Source organism: Apteryx rowi, unplaced genomic scaffold (genome assembly GCF_003343035.1).
Source record: "Apteryx rowi isolate R43461 unplaced genomic scaffold, aptRow1 scaffold_1611, whole genome shotgun sequence".
NCBI lineage: Eukaryota > Metazoa > Chordata > Aves > Apterygiformes > Apterygidae > Apteryx > Apteryx rowi.
Genome location: NW_020447877.1, coordinates 1 through 22,183, shown reverse-complemented (window position 1 = coordinate 22,183; position 22,183 = coordinate 1). Strand labels below are relative to the sequence as shown.

Sequence of the window (22,183 nt, the reverse complement as noted above, 5' to 3'; positions counted from 1 at the left end):
GTGGTTGTTATCAAGCTGCATGACATTTGGCAGATGTGTATATTCTTTTGCTCTTCCAACCCTTCTACATGCCTGATGTAATGATTTGTGTGTTCTTCTCTTCTGTATATTACTGATCCCTTTTCCATTCCTTCTGCACTTCTGGTCTCAGTGATATTCTGGGGACAGTGAGTCCCAGACTGTACAGGATGTAAAAATGTCCTTTCAGAATTTAATTGTGCTACTTTTTAAAATTGTTGAACACTTGTTTGTTCTCATACACAGAAAGTATAAATAAGAGCTCTTGAATCATTAATTTAGGAACCTGCAATATCTGAAGGGAGCTGAAATGATTTCTTTACTTTGCATCTGTTAACACAGAATTACATCATTCATATGACTACCTGTTCCCCTAGCTTGTCTAGGTATGTTTGAGATTTCTCAAGATCAGATCGACCTTTTTTGTTCAGAAATGGGCTGTGATTTCAGGAGGGCCAGCCTTCAGGAGTGCTACCTCTGACATGCTGGATACAGCAGGCTTCTGCCAGGGGAGCTCTCTCAAGCGTCCCCTGTGGTTCCAGTTGGTGTGGTCACCCCTTCAGAGCTGTGGCCCTCACAGAGCCAGCATCACTGTGATTGCTGTTCATCTGAAGGACTTCACCTCCTCCCAGCCACTTCAGAGTGTAGTTGCAAGCTCCAAGAAGGGACTTCCCAACCCCAGCATCTGAAGTGGACAATTTGACATCAGCCAGTTAGTGCTGAAGAACTGAGGAGCTGGTGTTTCTCCTCCCTTTCCTTTTGATTCCCAGTAGGCAGTCTCTGCCACCATGCCTTATTCTGCTATTTTCTAATTCTCCAAATCTGGAAGACTTTGGCACCTCTAAGGTTCAGCCAAGCTGGCTACAAAACAAGCAGGAGGAGAGCCAAAGAGTGTTTTAGAGGGGATTCTGGGGAAGGATGCTGACATGCGTGAGGAAGCTGCAGTGGCAAAGGCAGCCCGCTGTGATTTGGAGGTACTACTCAGATGTGAGTGCACTAACAAATCCCAATGGCTCTCCTAGCAAGAATACACTTGAGAATACACTAAGAAAAGAACCAGTCCAGAGCTGAGCAGCTGCAAGGATCTCATGCTCCTACTACACCCTCACCTCTGAGAAGGGCAGCTCGAGGCTACTCACTCTCTGCAGCTGAATTTGGCTGAGGAGCCACTAAAATGAACAGTGACACTGAAAACTGTTCATTTTTTCCCTGAGATAAAGAGAAATGTAAAGAGGCTCAAGCATCCATCTTCTTCCCTTCTAGACTTTGGGAATGTGGAAGGAAACACACAGGGTCATTTGGCTCTGAACGCTGAGGGATGCGAATGCTTTGCTGCAGAGCCTGCAGGGAGCACAAGTCATGTGAGCTGCCTCAGCAGATCAGGGCTGACAGACTCCACCAAATCACAGCTTCACATTGCAGTCAAAGGGCAGCAATACACTAGGAAGAAGGAAACTTGAGAAGGCAAGGCTAGGGACTGGGGTTATTTCAGTCCATATGTTTCTAGTTCAGCAGAACTGCATAGGGCAGTATATTCATAGCTGTGTCAAAGCTCCTTTCTCTGCTGGAGCAAGCTAGTCTGTGTGTCCTGACAGGGGATCATAGATTGGAGACAGATCCAAAGGATTGAAGTGTGTGGATGGTCATGCTTTTTCCCTTCTGCAGCCCAGAAATGTGGGGAACAGCAGTATCAGAAAGATCAACACAGAATCACAGAATCACAGAATGGTTGAGGTTGGAAGGGACCTCTGGAGATCATCTAGTCCAACCCCCCTGCTCAAGCAGGGTCACCTAGAGCACATTGCACAGGATTGCATCCAGGCGTGTTTGGAATATCTCCAGAGAAGGAGACTCCACAACCTCTCTGGGCAACCTGTTCCAGTGCTCTGTCACCCTCACAGTGAAAAAGTATTTCCTCATGTTCAGATGGAACTGTCTGTGTTTCAGTTTGTACCCATTGCCTCATGTCCTGTTGCTGGGCACCACTGAAAAGAGTCTGACCCCATCCTCTTGACATCCTCCCTTCAGATATTTGTAGACATTGATAAGATCCCCTCTCAGTCTTCTCTTCTCCAGGCTAAACAGGCCCAGCTCTCTCAGCCTTTCCTCATAGGAGAGATCCTATGATCCAGTCCCCTAATCACTTTCATAGCCCTCCGCTGGACTCTCTCCAGTAGTTCCATGTCTCTCTTGTACTGGGGAGCCCAGAACTGGACAAAAACACATTAGGGAAAACTAACATTTCTCAGCTTTTTCTAAACTATGGGTTTTCATGGCTGTTCCCACAACACTGCACAGTGCTCTGGCTGCTGTTGTCATTTTGTAAATGCTACCAGGTATGCCCTTCTGGGTCCTGCCATAATCTCAGGTCATCAGCTCTGCTGAGCTGTCCTCACTTGATAAAATATGTCTATCATTGTTTTGTTGCGTTGTAGGGTTGTATCTGACTGGAGTTTGTATTGGGCAGAGGCACCATCCTATTGCCTCGTGTAGATATACTCTTTTCACACCTAGGAAAGGGAGCACTCCCCTACGCCTTCTGAGAAGGATCAGGATACATGCAAGACAGCCTGTAAAGCCCTTGAATACCACAAGGAAGGGACCACACAAAAGTGGTCTGATAGGGCCACTTGGCATCTCATCTCTAAAAACGTATTTTAAATGCCTTGTAGCAGCGCTGCTGCCACAATGATACGGCATAGGCTGCGAAGAGAGACTGTTGTGTCAGAAGGGGAACATTTTGTTGCATACAATAACCCAGGACTGCTGAAGATGGTATTGCAAGCCATCCCAGCTGGGGACTCATCAGGCACCTCTGCATTGACACTCATGATTTTCCTTGCAAGTTTGCTCTCATCTGGTTTGAACTGTCTTTCTTCCACCTCCCCACTGCCTTGCAGCCCACACCGAAGCTGTTAATATTGCACTTGGATACAGCTCTCTGCAAAACCCATCTAGGACTCAGTATGTGGATGTTTCTTCTCTCTGTCAGGGCAGTTTGTAAATCTAGGGAACAAAGCAGATTGTCTTGTGAAAAGATACAGAAAGGACAGAAGCCAGAAAAAGATTTTATAAGACTGGAGCTGGGAGTGGGCTGTGCTTGCAAGTGAGTTTCAAATGGGGACAGAATAGGGCTGGAGTCATGACTGCTGACGTCCTGAGCCCTACTGAGCAGTTTGCAGCATTGAGGAAGGCTTTTCACTTTTGAGAGACCAAAAAACCCATCCACATTGGAGAACTGGAAGCTGTGCATGTACCAGCCCAGCTGTGCATGTGCAGACACTCCAGTGGCACCACCAAATCCATGGTAAAGCCCACCAATCCACATGGAAACTCATAAGGGAGGATTCTGTGCTGGTAGTGTGAGTGGCGACTTTGCAGTGTTTTGAAGATCAGTTCTAACTATGATTAGAGACCCAGCCTTTGGCCACTTGCAGGGACTTTGTGTGCCTCTTCCAGCATTTTGGTACATGAGTGCAGAACTTGGCACTGAGATTGCTGAGCTCAGGACAGCATATGCACACAGTGCCACTCCTCACTGCATGGGACAACCAGTCTGGGAGACAGCACTGCTGCCTGTTAGTGTGAGATCAGGGTTGTGCTGAGACAGATGTGCTGCTTGCTGTTTTAGTGCAGGTGCAGTCAGCTCTGTCATACAGTATAGACACTTCCATGCTCTTGTATCTACTGAGCTGTCCCAGGTGCAGGTTTTCTTTGCTATTCATGCATTTAATCTCACACAGGCCAGGCTTGAGGTGTCCACAGGCATTTAAGACCTCTGCTGGAGGCCAGGTAGGTCCTATTAGCTTAGTGTTTCTTTGTCAAAAAAGTCAAGGCTTGTTTTTTTAGGTACAGAGGTCTTTGGTTCAGCTGCCAGAGTCTCAGGTGAGCATTCGAGTTGCTGAAGATGGCTGCAGTGCTGGAGGAGTTTATAATGTTTGCTCACCCAGTGGAATAATCCCTCTGCTCTGGACATCTGTATGAGTGGAAAGCAAGAGCAGACTCATAAATGGCCTTGTGTACTCTAGCAGTTATATAAGGAAAAGGGTCTGGACAGCAGGCATAGGGGTTGGTTTTGATACAGGGAAATATTCCAAGCGCTTTGGCATAATCATTATATTGAACACCACTAACACTATGCTTATTTCCTCCGTACAGCTCCCAAGCATAAGCTTCAGTTGACTTCTTAAATCCTGATGCTGTCCCCTTTGGCAGACTGATGGGTCTTGATTAACTCCCAAGCTATGCTAGGAATTCAGGGACAGGACATGAGCAGAAAGAGTGACTGTATACACATGGATTTGGACTAAGGTTTTTCCAAAATTAATGTAGTTTTGTATTCACAGGCACAAACTATGGGAATGAAAATATTATTAGGAATGACATTGGGAAGGAAAATGACATCATCACTCCTTTTTGAGTGCAGATGATCACAAAGGAACAGGCATCCCACTGGTGGTGGCTACGCAAAGGCTGGCCCACACGTGCTGCCACAGCTGTGCAGGGCTGCATCTGCAGTCCAGGAGTGAGCAGTGTTTGTGGCATGTTTCAACAAGTGAGGGTGAAAGGTTTCCTCCAGTTTGCAGGTGTTATCTCTACCCTTGTTGCCACCTGGTATATTTACTGTCAATAACTATGCAATGCTGACATGACCGTTACAGAGAAAAACCCCTCCTTCCACACCACACATCCTTCAAGGGGGTCATTGCCATCAAAAGCTATTTCCACAGTGCAGTGTCTCTTTTTGCCTCTCCTCAGCAAACCCGGAGTAAATGAGCAAACCTAAACTACAGTAAGTGACAGCTAAAGTTGCGTAGGACCTTAAAGCCTTTATAACCCATCTCTAGCAGAAAGTAGAAGAATAATTTACGTAAGCACAAGACTTCTGTGTACATATTTTAACAGTATTTTTCTTTCAGGACGTTCTGACATCTTTGCAAAATACTTTTACTTCTCTCCTAAATTCCCTGGACTTTTCACTCTCTCTTCCATTTCTCTCAGCCAACAAAGAGCTGCCATTCTCAATGGAGTTCTCAAAAGCATCTGTTCTGTGCAATTTGCTGACTTACATAGACCAAAGCTGTCTTGTTCTGCTAGGAAACTTCTTTGTCACACTTTTCCCAAACTTACTCTCTAGATAAACATTCACAACTTCTTCGGGCTCTGATTTAATTCTGCCTTTCCTGAAGTCATCGGTTTCCTGAACTGTTTTCCCAGCAAAATGAGTCCTGGATATTCCTATTGCTTGTGCTGTTTTTACCTGTGCATTGGTTTGTTCTGTGGAAATCTGTGACTAGGGGGCATGGAAGAGATGACAGCTGGAGGTGTTGGGAGGAGTGAGGACCACCGGCTGGAGGACAGGGCTGGGGAGGAGAGTGCAGTAGGGTTCACACTGCTATGGAAAGGCCAATGAAGATAGGTAGGTTTCATGGACAGCTGAAGACAGGTAAGTTAGGGAAGGTTTCTGGCAGCCTGGGAAGTAGGAGATAATGGGAATGAGGATTCCACATCCTAGCACGAAAGGGAGAAACGCACGTTATATTTGAATCAGATGAGAATGCATCAGAAAAAAATTAGTCCAGCTTGCAAAGAAACCCCTGAAGTAATTTATTGTAGCTCAGGCAGATAAAATAAGTGTATACAATAAATTCCACAAGAAGGTCAAATTAAGTGCATAAGCAAAATACAAGTATGTATACCCTTCTATTCACTGTCTCTCATTATAGAACTGGGGCTCAACCATAATCCTACAGGGTTTCTTGTCTTGCCCTTTGGCTCCTAGCCAGACAACATCCCTCCATGGCATTAGATTGGGAGGAAGATGAAGGAATAAGAATTACATCAAAAGAGGAGAAGGGGAGATGGATTCACAGGAAGCACTGTGGGTTGGCAGGTGTTTTGTTACAGGCCAAGACTTCAGCAATTCTTCTGGCTCAAGTGCTGCAATACTACTAATTCAGCCGGCTGCAAGAGAAAAGAATTATGTGAGCAGCAGTCCTGGAGAGGTGAAAGGCCTTATTTTGATACTGCGAACCAGCCAGCCCCCCAGATCTTTGTCCAGTCTAGAGGGCCAAGACTGTAGAATGACTGCCTCCCTCCTGCAGTTCAGGAGGCAGACAGTTATTTGTGCATACACGGGCCTGTGGTTTGTGTTGTAGTTGTACTGAGTTGCTTACTTGGCAGAGAGGGTTAAAGAACAACTGTATTGCACAGGTTTAGCTAATTTTTATGTAGTTGCATGGTTTTTGTCCCCTCCTAACAGGGATCATTTTTGACCTTGATGAAAAGTAGGTGAAAATGAGATGACTTCTATGACACATCTAATGCTAACCAACTCTTCATCGCATATCCCAGCTATGAAGTCATATTTACCAATAGTCATTCTCACTGAATTCTTACTGACGGTGAAAAGAGTGCAAATCAAACTATCACAGTTTGCCACTGTATTCAGTGTGAAAATCAAGAAGTACAGTTCTATACCTACCTATTTATTGAACTGGTATGTGCAATCATTTATACTGTCCCTAGCTCTCCACTTCCAATGACAGACTAGTTGCCAGTATTTCTCCACAGCTGTTTCTAATGCCATATAAGCCTAAAGTCCTTAAAATAGCAGCTTTTCTGATGAGAAATCCTTGTTCCCATGAGAAAGGCCAGGATGTGATGGTATATTTAATATTGCCCAAGGCCTTTGAGAGAGGGCAGAGTTCACCTTATTTTGTGATTTTCTCTTCTCTCTCCTTGCTCCCAAGAGGTTATTGGCAATTTTCACAGACTGCTGTTCAGCACTGTGCTAGCACAGCTGGAGTGACATTATGGATCTTATAAGTTTTACAAAGTTGGTTTTCATCCTTGAGTTTGGTTGGGTGCCTCCCACCTCAGTATTTACAACCTCAATATCTAGTTCACAGATCCACTCTGAATCCAACCAGAGGAATCTGAAACTCCTGCCTGGGTTTGGCAAACGTTTCTCAATATAAAGGCAATTCAGGTGAAACTTCTCCACTCCAAAATTTGTCAGCACAGTGCTACCACAGGTTTGGGGTATAACAAGAAATTCATTAAACATACAGGAATATCATTCAGATTATCAACATAAGTAAGATGCAGCTGTAGTGTAGACACCAAGCAGGGCCATGCTCCAGTCCTCCCTGCTCAACCATCCAGCTCCCCTTTCTTGAAGCCAGAGTCTTTGCCCATTCCAGGCGCCCTCATTACCACTTACTGTTGACACTGACACGTCCTGTTTTCCAGCCAATGTTGTCTAGCTAGTGCCATCCTTTTTGCCCGTTGCTGCCAAGATAGAAGGGATAAATCACAATTGGATGTTTTTATGCTTAAAATGCTTTCCTCTGAAGTGGTAGTAAACCGCTTTCTGACATCCCCACTATCTGCAGACCATCTCTCACCATTTGGTATAAGTGAAAAGATTGACCCTTTATCTGTTCTGCCTTGTTCCCAGACAGCTCAAACTCCTCCTATACTTTGGGGAGACAGCCATCTCTTCACCTTTCCCTGGGACCAGGGCACTCACCCTTCTCCGCTGCCAGCTCATACCAGCGATTATACACAAGCATGCAATGCCAAACACCAACACACTGGCTCCAGTACTTGCTCCAATTACCACATAGCTAATCCAAACAGGAGCTTCCTCTGTGGAAGAAGAAAAGTATTCAGAGGCAGACACAGACAGTAGTTTAAGCCCTTTGAGTGGAGGCAGAAACATGACGGTAATTTCCATACCCACAGTGTAATTAAGACTGATCTTCCTGTTGTTGTCTTCTATGAGGTGACAGTTCCACAGTCCTGCAGTACTGACGGTCACCTCCACCTTTGCTTCATTCTGTTTTGACTTCTTAAAGTCCATCTGAGTCCCATTCACACGTTCCCAGCATAGATGGGCATTGGGTGGGAGGGGACTAGAGACCTGGCAGAGCAGGGTCATCTCAGCCCCTCTGGCAAGTGGCCCAACAGGGTTAGCCAAGACTGTGAAGATAAGAAAGAGACACATGAAGGGGAGGATGGGAGGATAGGTCCATCCATACCCTTGTGGCTTCTGGGTTTCAGCAGCTCCTCAGCTCCCAACCTGCTTCTCACCTTTCATAACCAAGAGCTCTATCTTGCTCTGTACGTATCTTCTGTTGTACACCAGCTGGATCTGGTACTGTCCAGAGTGCTTGAACTGGACTTTTTTGAGTTTCACTTCCAGGACACCTGAAGATCCCGTTGTATTTTCCTCAAACAGAAAGGGGCTACTCTTTTTGGTCACATGCTGCTTTCCCCAGGCTGTGACATTGAAGTCAAATAGCATATAAGAGGTTGTATTTCCCTGTGGTTTCCAATTCAGTTGTCCTGTGAAACCTTCTTTCCATTTTATCTCCTGGAAGTTCAGATGCCATGACAAGTTGACAGTGCTGTCAACAGTTGAGTACTTTCTTTCCAAGGCTGGATTTTGAAAACCTGAATTCAGAACAGACAGAAATACAAACAGAGGCAGGGAAAGCAGTGACTATACTTCACTGTGTGCACCCTTGATCTGGAACTCTCTAGTCACTTACAGAGATGCACGCGGTGCTCAGCTGAGAGAGGACTCAGAGAAAAGACACAAAATATCCCAGGGAGGACAAACAGTTAGCGTCTGAGCTAACTTTTTTAAAGAGCCAAAATTCCCAAGCCCACCAAAGCTGAGAAGAGCAAACTGCAAGGAGAGAGGGATCTTTTAGGGCAAGCCTGCAAAGGAAAACAGGAGGAAGTAAGGGACAGAGCTCAGGTAGCAGGGCAATCCACTAGCTGTGGTGTTGGAGGCCCTGAGAAATTGGCCCTGCAACACCATTGCTTGGGATGCTGGAAAGTAAAAGCTCAGCTCATGAGCTGGAGAGAGCACTGCATGTGAGCTGGAGCTTCTGCATCAAGATTTTTGTTGTCACATACCTAATACCTTCAAATCAAAGACAATGTTCTGATTAATCAATGGAGAGTCTGAATGGATGTGGCATCTCCAGGTCCCACTGTCCTTAGGCTGCAGTTTCTTTAGCTTCAGTATGTATTTGCGAGGGGCCTCCTTTCGTAAGATTTCTGGTGTTTCTGTGTTATTGTGATTGTTGAACAATCTGATGCTGAGATCAGGTTGGGAATCGGATGAATTTTGCGTTATGCTCAGCTCAGGAGCTTCATTTGGCAGAAAGTGCCCATTTAAAGAGATTGTCACTGTAAAGAGAAAAAGCCCAGCCAGTAAGTCCACTCCTCTTCCTGAAAGCAAGGGAACAGTGTCTCAGCAAACAGGAGAATAGAGACTTTGAGATACCTTATGCCTTGGAAAGGGAGGAGAAATGAATTATGATAGCCCACACCACAGGAAATGGCAACTGGAAAAAAAATCTCAGCAAAGAGGTTTCTCAAAACCTTATGGTCTCCTCCCTCCTCTCTTTTTCATGGATAAATGCCTCTGATCACTCACATTCAAAGACATGCAATGAGATAGTGACCACTGGGCGAGATTCACATTCACAGCTGTAGCTGCCAGCGTCGGAGAGCCTCAAATCTGACACCATCAGAGATTTATTATTCTGGTCCATTTCAGATCGATCAGTCATTGGAGCTTTGCCTTTGCCTTTTGAAACAATAAGCACATTTAGGAGGGAAGCAATTTCTCAGCCATATACTGGGAAGAGAGGGTGATGAATTGGAAGTTTTACCTTTCATATGGCTACTTCTAAACCACCTAACAACAATTGCATTGTACTTCCAGGTCACTGGTGCTTCATGAGTTATGCCTTTACAGTTCAGGATCACCTTCTGTCCTGCAATCCCAGTCTGTAGTTCCTCTTTCTGAGCCATAATGGGGATCAGACCTAAAAGTCAATCGCCCAAAATAAGCATACAATCACTTTCTGTAGGGTAGCTCAATGATATCTCCCCTCCTTTCAGGAAGATGCAGATTTCTCTCCTCCTTTTCCCAGATGATGGGAAGATAATCCTCAGGTTCTCAATTTTTCACTCCTTTGTGTCATCAATCCACCTCTTTCCTTTCCAGCTCCGTAGCTTCCCCCCCCCTCTCCCTTACTGCTCTTTATCCAACTAATGGCAATTCTGTTTTACATACATTCAGAAATAGGAAAAATGCCAATGATTGTGGCGGATTCACCATCGTTCACAATTTTAAGGTGTAAACTGTTTTACTAAAGAAACCTTTTTCCCACCAGACCAGATTTAGTTGTCCTACTGGTATCAAAAGCAGGATTGCATATGGACCACCCATCCCTCCTTCACTTCCCAGTCAAGACAGCCAGTCAAGGCAACACTGGCAAATTTGCCTGTCCCTTCTTCCAACTTTTACGTGGAGCAAGATGGGAAGCCCAAGGAAATGAGGGGAAAGGGTAAAAAAGTAAGAAAGATGGGTGGTCTAATGTCAGGCTCCTGTTCTGGGGATGAGAGATATGTGGTAGTAAAAGAAGTAGGATGTATAAAGTTGAAGAAACTTCGGGAGTGGATTCTTGGGAGAACCAATTCCTTTTTTTCATTCTAAAGGGAATTTCTGAAGAAGAGCACCAAAAGGAGATTGTGTTGCCAGAGATATGCTTGGGAATAAGGGGGTTGTAGTTCCCTGCCCCACTGCTGGTAAGCTCTCAGACTGCCTAACCTGCATGGGTCTGTGAATCCCTCAGGTGACCCTAGTACTGGAGAGCCACAGAAGTGCAGAATAAAAAGCTTACATGAGTTTAATGGAGGTTTTTCCCCAAGCTGGAATTCCACAAGTTACAAATTTCTCCAACAGCATGGGTAATCAGCAACATCGCCAATCCAGGCATTCAGTAATCACGCGTAGGGTCACAGAAAATGATGAATTTGTTTTAAAATGTGAAATTAAGAATATTGTTAAGAAGAGATGGTATCTTTTGCTTTGGTTTTGTTTCTAGGGTGTATAAAAGAGATCCAAGCTTTCTTCTGCAACCAGAGGAACTAAAGCTGAGTATCTGAGAAATGCAGATTTAGTCATGTTCAGTCTCCTTCCATTCTTGGAAAAAGAACATGAAAAATACCACCAAATATTATAATATTAGCAGTCAATCTGAACAAGTGAGTAACATCAAATTTGTAATGGCAAATCTGTGATTAGAAATTCACAATGATGTCAAGTTTTTACCCAGGAAACTGGAGGTGGTGTGGAGGGCAGTATTTTGCACTCTGTGCTGAGTATGTGGGATCCGGGTTGTATTTGACTCAGGAAATGGCTCTGCACAAAGGACAAGTTCCTCATAAAACATTTATACACATTCACACAAGTTTTTTGAACCTTGATTCTGAAGGGTATATCTTCCCCATCTGGCAGTCATGCTCTTTTATGGCAACATTTTCAAAGTCATATGCTAGTGTACTACCACTCCTATGCACTCACCACTTATGATCCCTATCTCCTCTTCCCATCCCCTCCAGCGTGAGATTTAAAATGTAATGATAGATGCTTTGGTTCCCACAGAAACTCCAGTCTTGCATCACTGCAGTGAAGTTGTCCATATTTGATTTGAGAGTGAGATTGCAGATCTTGGTTTCTGCCGGCAGGCACAGCAGATGGGTTGGGAACAACCTGAGTCCCACAATCTGACCTGCCCATGCTACCTCTGAAATAAGGGGACACAGATGTAGGCAGCCATATGGCCTCTCGAAGCAGGATTCTCCTCTCTCCCTGCTAATCCTGAGGGTTGAGAACCGATTGTTATCAATCTCTGGCTTGTTCTTTGGTCAGCTCTGCCCCACAGAGAGTTCCACCACCACAGAGTGCAGGTGTGGGTCAGAAAAGCAGGTAAGAGGGTAGCTCTTATATCTGCATCACTATGGAGAGAATTGCCTGAGTGAATCTGCATGAAGCCACATGAGACTGTTCTCTGAGCAGGCAGACCCCTTGGAGAATTGTCGGTAGTCTCAGGGAAGGTGAACTGACCCCTTTTGTCATAAGACAGTTTATGAATTCACTCCTATCAATAGATGACAATCATTATTAAAAAATACAAAAAGAATATTTTTGATGGAAAATCACAAGGAGCCTAAAAACACACCAAATATTATGAGACTTGTAGAAATGCTATAAGAATTGCCAGAGTTCGGCTGAGACAATTTTCCCTGCGCAGCCAAAGACTCACCCAACTGCATAACCAAGAAGACAGCAAGAATTCTGTTCACCATCATGCTGCATGACTCCATCTTCATGGGAATGTTCTTCCTTGCTGTGCACTGGAGGGCGGAAATGTTGTCGGTACGAAGGGATGCTAACATGGAAAACCCAGACATGGTGTTAATAATGATTGATTCTCAGGCCTTGTATAATCCACGGTGAGTGAGGCCATGTTCTCAGTCAGTACCCAGCATCCTTCAGTGCTCCCATGCAGTGAAGTAGAAAGTCAATGGTAGAGTCACCTGAGTTCTGTGTGTCAGCAAAGAATCCAGCCACAATGTTCCCCAGAGTTTGGTATTAAACAATTTATTTTACTCAGCCTTAGATATCTGGATTTCATGGTACTGCAGGTTTTTATTTTGCCAAGACCTTGCTGCCATGTAAGTTTTTGAATAAGGGGAGCCATTACACTTGGAAAGACATAGAAAAGACACTCTGGAGCTGTGATTCCATGGCAGGCATGTGCAGCTTTGACAGTAGACAGAGAATGAATATTTTCTCTACATTTCTCTCTGAGAATGGCAGAAATAATAGCTTTTTTTTGAAAGAGCAGCAAAAAAAGCTATGTGACTTACAGAGCAAGAGGGGAAAAAAAAACAGGTGTCTGTCCTTTTTTACTTCACTATGATGGATTATCACCAATGCACTCCTGCAGCAATTAAGACTAAACATATACTGGGCTGCATTAGCGAGAACACAGCCAGCGAGTAAAAGGAAGCAATTATTTCCCTCTGCACGGCACATTTGAGGCCTCATCTGAAATACAGGATCCAGTTTTGGGCCCCCAGTACAAGACAGGTGCCAACAAACTGGAGGGAGTCTAACAGAGAGCTATTAGGATGGTGAGGGATCTGGAGCACAGGATATACAGGGAAAGACTGAGAAAGCTGGGTTTGACAGGGAGAAGAGAAGGCCAAAGGGGGGATCTAATTTCAGCCTCCCATTACCTAAAGGGCATTACAGAGAAGAAGGAGCCATACTCTTCTAACAGGTGCACAGTAGAAGAATAAGAGGCAGTGGCCACAGGTTACAGCAAGGAAATTTTGACCAGATATAAGGAAAAATTTCTTCGCACTGAGGGTGGTGCGGCATTGGAATAGATACCTAGAGAGGCTGGGGAATCTCCACCCTCGGAGAGGTTCAGAGGTCCCCTGGTAACCTGAGCAACATGATCTAGTTTCAGAGTCAGCCCAGCTGTGAGCAGGGGAGTGGTCTAAAGAACTCCAGAGGATCTTTCCCATCTAAATCTTTTTGAGTGATTCTGTGATTCTCTGAGTAAGGCCATCTTTAGGCTCTTGTTAATATTTTTCTTTAGTTTGTTTTTTTGTCTGCTTATTTCTTGCCTTAAAAATCTTGATAACCAAGTCTGATGTTCTTTGAAAGACTTGCTTGAATTCTTAGGACTGTGCAACAAAGGGAAGAGTGAGGTCAGAAAGGAGAAATTGCATCGATGGTCACAAAACCTTAGATGGGAATTGGGAGCTAACTATCCTGTTAAGATGAGTCATCAAATTAGGTGGAGGATCTGGCTGGCAGAGACCAAGTGCTGGTATAAACTGGAACTGGGTGGGCAGACAAGGTGAAGGGGACTATGGCTGCTGGTGGGAAGAGATTGCTAAGCTCTCCATCTGTAAATCAAGAGAGAAATCACAAAATGGAAGCCAAGCAGGTTAGCTGGTCTGGAAAGCAAACAAAAAAAGAGAAGCAACTTCCTTCCCCCAAAACCAGGCTAAAAGAGAACCTGTCCCCCTTTCAAGAGGTAGGTGGAAGTCAGCCTTGGAGTGGGCCTTCCCTGTTTCCTGTATTAAGTGTCAGCTCTACATGGACCTGTTGCTGGCAGGCAGTACAATTATGCACATGGTACAGGCATCCATGGTCCATCAGACAGAGACCTCCATGCGGCCTTTTGAGGCTGGGATGACTGAGCTGAGGAAAAAATGTAAGGGGTGAGGGAGACTGCTGATGGGGCAGCAGGAGTAGCACAGAAGAGTCCCACCTTTAAGGTCAGTACTGATCAGGAAGAGGCAAGGCAGGAGGACATCAGGTTTGTGAAGGGGAGCTAAAGGGTACTGTGTGAATATTGACAGCATAGACACAGCTCAGAAAAAATTTTACAGGCAAAATCTAGCTTGTAAGATAGGAAGTTAAAAGCTGGAAATGCTTCTAGAAACATATGTAGGATGAATTGGAGTGCTAGAGCTGCAGAGCATGACAGAGAGCAGTATAAAGAAGAGAGGTATGTGGTCATCAGGAACTGAGGAACACAGATCACCTGTGCAGAAAGCTTGGGCTTCGTCTATAGAAAGAGAGGTTTCATCTAAACTAAAATAGAACCTGACTGCTGACACTTAAAGTAAAACTTTTTTTAAACAAAGACTGTGGGGAAGCCAACAGATAGAGAATAGCGTATTCTGTGGGCTGAAGCATCTGAAACATAACATCTCCCTGTCCTCAAATGAAGGGTCAGACAGAAGCTGACAAAACTCAGAGGGTAAGCAGTGGGGAGTGATGTGAACAAGCCAAATCCTGTTTTCATAGGGTATGGAAAAACACTATGGATGCTGTCAATGAAGAAAATCACATTTTAGAAGCAGGACTGATATGTAGGGGAGGGGCTGGGGGAGAAGATATCCAAGTCCAAGAAGATCAGGATCCCTAACAAAAAGACTAATTTTAACCTGTTTTCAGAGAGGTCAGTAGAATAACTGGTGAGAGGGTCACTCAGCTACAGTGCATAATAGAAACCTCCTTTCACAGATGGCATGATAGACTGAAGGCTGGAATCATAATGGGATTGAACTCAAAAGAAATACAAGAATTATTTTGTACTATATTTATATGTACTATGTACAATATTAAATATAATATATTATAGTAGAGGATAATTTAATATTGAAATTAACTTTAATGACCAGAACACATGAAGCAATCAAAGAGTAGATGAAAACACCAGCACTACATTTATATGGAGATCAGGTCAGGATAACCATCTACCTGACAGCTAGACAGACACACTGTCATACACACATGAAAGAAATACAGGTACAAGAGCACAACAGCAGTCATGTGCACCCTCAAAGGAGAAATAGATGGCAAAGACACAGTCAGAGAAGATTTGTGGATTGTCTTATGCAAAACAAAAGAAACCCTGTTCCAGGGATTATTTACATCAGCCATTTTCTGTGCAAACAGTAAAATGAAGGAGCCAGTGCAAACAATTGGAGATCACTTCCAACAAGATATGAAGGCAGTGGTCAAGCAGTTGGCAGGGCTATGCTACAGAATAAAGAAAGCAGCTGCAACAAGGCACCTGTATGTATCACAATACACTTAGAAGAAACATCTGTAACTGAGAACTGGCATAGGGCCCTAAATAAGATATATTCCTAAAAGGATTGAAGAAACTTAGTCTCTGCTGTGAACACTCGCATCACCTATCCCACTGAGACCAGCAGGAAAGGTCAACCCCCAATCTGCAGTGAAATCTGCAAATTAACAGAGCCAGTGCTGGGTTGCAAATATTTTAAGTCATTTAACTTGATATAAATACTGAAGGTAATGGAACAGGTAAAAATTAACAAAATTGCTGAATCACGCAGCATCATTCTGTTTTATTTGGGAATCTCTATCTTCCTGTTATCTTATGGCTTCAGTTTGTTCTTCACCTTCTTGCTATCTGGTTACTGAATGAAATCATGCAACCAAAGCACTGTAGTATTGGTGAACTGCTGACCTTACACAGTGTGGCTGATACAGATTGATGCATCTTTTAAACCTTGTTCTGCTGTTTCTTCTCATCTTTCCACACAAATATCCCCATTCATGCTTCATATTCTTGTGGCAGTTGTCTACAATATGATGATGATCACCTACATGTTACAAGTCAGCAGGCAAAATGGGTTGCCTTCAGCTAGAAATTCTTTCATACACTTTTTCTCTCCCTGTTTGTTTCTTTTGATCTCTCATTCACTCTTCTTTCCATATTTTCCTCTGTCTTTCCATCTCCTTTTGTATTCCACCCAGTCAGATTACCAGCAACGGCAACTAAGTCAGGAGTCTGCAGATCTCGGTGAATAAGTCTCTCTACTGTGTTAAATTAACAAGCCAGGATCATTAGCTGGTGCCTGTAGTGGACCTGCAGTCTCCTTATAGGTAGTCCAGCTGTATCTTATGATGGTACTCATAAATTAAACGGTGCCAGGATTGTCCTGAGGCACTGGAACACACTCATCAGTCCTGTTAAATTGTTAGAACATTTCCTGACACATTTTTGGCCCAAGACAAACTACGCTCTCCTAAGTAATTCCAGGGCTCCACTTAGGTGTGAGCATGGGCCAGAGATCACTCCCATTAAGCAGCTGGCATGCAGCCAGTTCATTTTGGAGGTTAAGTGAGCTTAATAGCCCGAACCATATCAGGCCAGTTGGCCTCAGTGCCAGAAACAGTCCAGGCATATTTGATTTATTAGTATTTCTAGTGAAGGAGGAGCAGGACTCCCTCCCAAGTGAACACTGATTTCCATTTCATTTTAATTCCCCTCTTTTACTAAACTGGTTTAATTTTCTTCTTGACTTATTTTAATGATCCCTACCTCTCTGAGGGATAGGGAAGTGAGAGCTGAGGTAGTGACTGGTCTTTTGGTTCAGGGGAATGATGTCTACAGGACCAAATCTGGCCTGGAGAACATCTGTGTCAGCGAGGAGCCATCAGCCCCTCGTTTCCTCTAGCCGTAAAACAGCACAGAGTCCTAAAGGGTGCTGGCTGCAGAGATCTCCTCCTGGCTGACGCTGACATGACACTGTAGGAAAATGAAATTAAAAAACAAAAAACCCAGAAACTGCTCCTAGTACAGAGCAGGCCATCTCCCTCTCCGGGTGCGCTCATGTGCCTCTTTCATGCGGTGCGGTTTCCGTGTTTTCTTCTCTCGCTCTTGCTTGTGGCTGTGTTTTTGATCTAGCAGCAGCTTGCTTCTGACGGGGTGAGGAGGGCCTCCCAGCCATCTGCACATGAGCTCTCACACCTCGGCCTCTACTTCTGCACCCAATTTCCCATCGTGGTTGCTGCCAGCCAAGAGCTGAGGAACCCAGCATCTCCTGTCCCTGCATATCAGTTTGACTTGACTTTGGGGCTCTGAGATACAGTTACTCAGCAAGGATCATTTCTTTCTCTCAATTCAAACATCTAAAGCAAAGCTTATCGGCTCTTTTACCAAGTAGTGGTTTCTTTGAAATTACTCATCAGCATTAAAGCAAACATATGTGAACACAGGACAGGGTAAGAAACCAAATGCAACAAAAATAGCCAGCACAGAGCAACAAGCCAGACAGAGCTGAAGGTCACTTCATGGACCCCACTGTTCCCCTGAACCCCAGGGCATAAAACAGCCCAGCTGCCACACAGACGCCGACCAAGCTTGCTGACCCTACCTTGATTTCCCCTCAAGTGCCTCAGGCCATTAACAAGCTTCTGAGAGCTGCTCGGAGAGGACCTTGCTTGACCAGGGTCAGTTGGGTCGTGCGAATGGAAGTTCCCAATCACAGTGAGAGTGCCCCACTGCTGGGACAAAGCATGGTAGTGAGGTTGCCACGTGAACGCAAAGCAGGCTCTTTCCAGTCACAAATCCTTGTGATCTGCGTGGAAGTCTCCAGTCGTGTGTCTCTACCCACCCAAAGGCCAAGAAAAACTATTCCACCTCTGCAGCCCAGGCCATTCCCTACAGCTTCTAAACTCTTCTTGCTGCTTAAGAAGAGGCCAAGGCCTGTGTTTGCCTCACAGGCCCTTCAGCACTTAGTTTCCGAGCTTTTTCCCCCTCTGCATGTCCCTTGTCTTTCCTCCTAACCCTCCTCTTTTTGGCTCCCCAAACAGTCTTTCATCCTGCGGTTTGCAATTACAGCATGGAGGTATCCTTCTGAATATGCTGGAGGCTGGGCCAAGCAAACAGTACTGAGATGTCCTCCAAGGACAGGCCCTCCATCTCCCTCCACAGCCATGTACGTGCATGTTCAGGTATCATTACTGCAGCTGTTGAAATTGGAAGATCAGGGTCTTACCGTTCAATTTATTTGATTTGCAGTCCAGGTTGGAAAAGTGCCTATATACATATTGACAACATCAGCATAGCAAAACAGTGTATACTAGCCCATTCAGAACAAAAATATACCAGGTACACCTGGGGAATTCACAAGATACTGTTCCTTAATTTTTCCCTGGGGCTTAGCTCTGATGAATATGCAGTCCTGGTACAAGGCTGTGGCAGAATGTGTGCACACAGTCCTTGGATGCACTGCCCAGGAACAGTGAATAGGAATGTGAAGGTGATTTTGATTGATTTAGATGAGACAAATCCTACTACATTGTAGACAGTTCTGGCAGCCATGTTTTAGAAACACCGGGGAGGATAAAGAAAAGGTTTTTGAATTGATTTGAGGATAATTTGCTCAAAGGATTTAAGAGGACTATTTAGTTTATAGTAGAGAAAATTAAGCAGTAACTTAAGCTCAAGCTTTCTTTACCAAGCAGAGGAATATTTGAGACAGATGTCAAAGGCTGAATAGGATTCACCATCTGAAAGTTGAAAAATTCAACCCAGAAACAAAACTCCTGTTTTCAACAGCACAGCAGCTCATGGATGGGTAAGGCAATTCCCTTTTTTGGTGTCTTAAATTGAAATAATTTATCTTTCTACTAGAAATTCTGTTCACTCAGCCTTGAGCTAGTGGATTAGAAGCAGCATCTTCAGCCTGTGTTGCACAGTGAATCAGTCAGCCTAGATTATCTGAACAGAACCCTCGAGTCTTAAGACATACACATTTAAGTAGACTTCCCTACTTAGCTAGAGATTGGCATCTTATTATTTTTCAGGGTTTTTTTAGAACAAAATTCCCTTCTCTGGAGGTCATATAGAAAAGGTGATAGCAAGTGGCAGTTTGTGGAGGGGTGCTCCCCGGTGCATTTCATGCCTCTCATCAACCATGCAGAGAAAAGCTTGGGCAACCCTTGGGGATGAAGGGTTACCGGAGACAGGCCCTCGTAGGGGAAATTTTTTAGAACTATCAATATACGTGGGTTTAAAAGATATATGAGATCCCCAGGTTCCGCTACAGATTGAACTTTTTGTAGCTCCTTTTTTTGCCCCTCTCAGGGAAAGATCCAGGGAGAAAAACACTTCTGGATTTAAAAAAAAAAGACTTTGGAGAACTGCAGAGCCAGAAGATTATCAGCATTTCAAAGGTTCAAGATGCATTTACGTCAGAACTTTAAGCGGGGCAAAACCAATCCATCCATAGTCCTGGCCGAAACAGCGGCTTACGCAGAATAGTAAAATTAGTTACAACTTTAAAAAAAACAAAACCCAAAACTCTTATTTTTTCAAAGAAAGAAAGAAAGAAAGTTTCCTTACCTCTTTTCATTCTTCTCTGTCTCTGTGTTTCTGTCCCTTGTGTTTGTCACCTGCTGTAAATGATAGAATGCAGCTACGACTGAAACAATAGAAGAATGAAAGTTGCTCAACAGATGTCAGCCTTTATGTCTCCTCCTCTCCAACAAAAGCGCCAGTAAGATCTTGCTGTCAGTCCAGACTCTGCTGACATCCGTGTACTTCTCTGTGTAGATGGTGATTTTCCAAATGTGTGTGAACTTAAACCTGTGTGTGAACTGAAATGGAGACCGTAATGGAAGGTAGCACAGCACTTGGGGAGAATGAGTGTATAAAATAGAGAGAGTCTATTGGCCATATGGCAACTCATGGGAGGCCGTGACGGGGTTGAGACTTTAAAGTGAATGGTTGCAAACCTGTTCTGTTCTACTGACAAAGAAAGATGACAAATTAGCATGTTAGTTGAACCAGTCTCAGGGCCTTCAGGATGTAGCCCAAGCCTCTGATAATCTCTAAGAGAAAGCCAGCCTCCATTTTCCAGCCTGTCTTCTGTGTCACTGCTAAGTGAAGTCACCTTTGAAGAGTGGCCCATGGACCAGTCTCCTAGGGATTGCATTGGGGTAACAACAAAGCTGCTTCACCAGTCCAGCTGGGTTTTGATCACCAGGCCTAATGGTTTAGAAAAGACCAAAATTAGGGCATAGGTAAGAGGAAGAAGAAGGGATCCCTGAGGGTATGGTAGGGACACCTGTCTGTGGAGTACAACTGCAATGGAGGGTGAGCTGAGAGAATATTTTCTTTGTATCAGATCTCTCAGGTAACTTATACCACTACTGAATCTCAGCTGTTTCCCTCCTCTGTAGGGTGGAGGAGGGGGCTTTTGTGGTTTTCCACCCACGTTTTGTGTCTCTCTCTGAATCCCAGCCTCAGCCAAGACAGCGGAAACCCACTGAGCCCCAGACACGGCTGAGATTTCATCTCTGTGCCACCCTCTCTTCCCCTCCATGCAGTCACTTGCCCCTTTGTCTGGAGGATGGGGGAGAGTGACAGAACCAGGCTTTGGAGGAACAGAACCAGATAGACACAACACTGATGTTCATAGTGTACCACAAGATGCGAAAGGAACAGCACTAACCAAGCCTCAAGTGCAACAACTAGTCCATTTGTTTTATTTTCTGAAGAAATATGAAGCTGTGCCATTAAAGCAAAAGACTTGCTTGTGTGAGACAGGAGCTGTCCACACAGTGGCTGGATCCGACCTATGCGACTGGCTGGGATGGCATGGGCACCCATTTTGCCCACATTCAGAGTCTGAGAAAGCCCAATTCTTTCCTGCAAGAGCTTGACACATCACATCAGTATCTCCAAACAGCTTTCAAATGCCTGTGGATGAAAATGTCCCTTCTGGGCCCTAGCTGGCAGACCCAGGCTATCCTGGGAAAAACAGAGCTGAGAAAGTCAGGTTGTGATGGTAAGACTGGGCATCTTGGAGCCTGGAAAGAGGCACTCCAGGGCATTGAGCTGATGCTTCAGTTCGCATGATACTGAGTTGCATTTTGTTTCCCCAGTACGCTGTAATGCAGAAACACTGGCTTGTTTTTAAACAGTTGGTTCATGTCACTGCAAATACCAACCAGTAATAACATTCCCTGCAGGGGTGAAGCTTCCAAAATGCATTTGAACTTGCTGCAGAGCTGTAAGGAGAAGAAGAGCCGTGGGTCTGAGGTGATGAAGGTGCAGGTCTGGCCCTACATGGACCCATTTTCAATCCAGGGGAGGGATTCAAGATGGAGCCTCATCTCCCAGAGCCATTACAGCTCTGTGGTGAATGGCCCTTGTCTGGCTTGCAGGTAGCTCTGGGACTGGGGTCACAGCATGCAGTGAAGTGTTTGCATCGCTTTCATTCACACATCTCAAAGCACTTTGCAAGCATTAATTAAACATCAGAATCTGGGAGGGATGAATAATATTCATCAGCCAGTCTGTCTTATGAATATAACATTTCTCATAAATACTTAACTGGTTTCTAAATTCTGTGTAAGTCTCATTCTCACCTCACTGGGACAGTTCCTGCACTGCACCTATGGGGAAACTGGCACTGATCCAGCATCATACTCTGACCCTATGGCAGAATGAGAAGTAGAGCCTGGGTGCCACATGCCACTCCCCCCAGCCAAATCTGTGGCCATCGTCTTTCCCTGTTTTCTCCTCTGCAGACGGATGCCCTGCCTGCCTTGCATCAGCTCCTCTTACTCTATTCCCATCATTGGCAATATTCTTCCAAACTGGGATCAGAGTAGCAGATTCTTGTATACCTCAGTGGAGAGAGAAGGCTTCTAGGTTATGCTAGGTGGAGATCCCAGGCTATAGGTGCATGCAGTCTCTCCAAGGAAGTGTGAAAATGGGAAAAGAGTGGTCTCAAAACTCGGATGTTGAGAAGAACCATTTATTGACTCCAGTGGAAAGTCAAGAAACCTCCAGAGAAGGGTCTTCATGAAAGGCAAGTCCCCTGTATTTTAGTGGAGGCTAGTGTTGCGTGAAAGGGAGGGACGGAAGGCCCTTCCTTATCTTTATAATTTACGTTTGCCTGCCAGAGCCCCCCTGTTTGAGGACTTTCCCTG

The 22,183-nt window shown here is 44.7% G+C and overlaps 1 protein-coding gene across 1 annotated transcript; it reads right to left on the bottom strand.

The window, feature by feature from the left end:
• Nucleotides 1-5,607: 5,607 nt before the first annotated feature.
• On the bottom strand, nt 5,608-19,865 carry CD4 (CD4 molecule). Its single transcript, XM_026059904.1, has 10 exons — nt 19,587-19,865; nt 12,156-12,281; nt 9,714-9,869; nt 9,476-9,628; nt 8,950-9,225; nt 8,116-8,478; nt 7,762-8,004; nt 7,553-7,671; nt 7,244-7,311; nt 5,608-5,982 (listed from the first exon to the last, which is right to left on the bottom strand). Exons 1-10 carry the CDS (start codon nt 19,594-19,596, stop codon nt 5,970-5,972), a joined length of 1,527 nt encoding a protein of 508 aa, XP_025915689.1. The 5' UTR covers nt 19,597-19,865; the 3' UTR covers nt 5,608-5,969.
• Nucleotides 19,866-22,183: the final 2,318 nt, after the last annotated feature.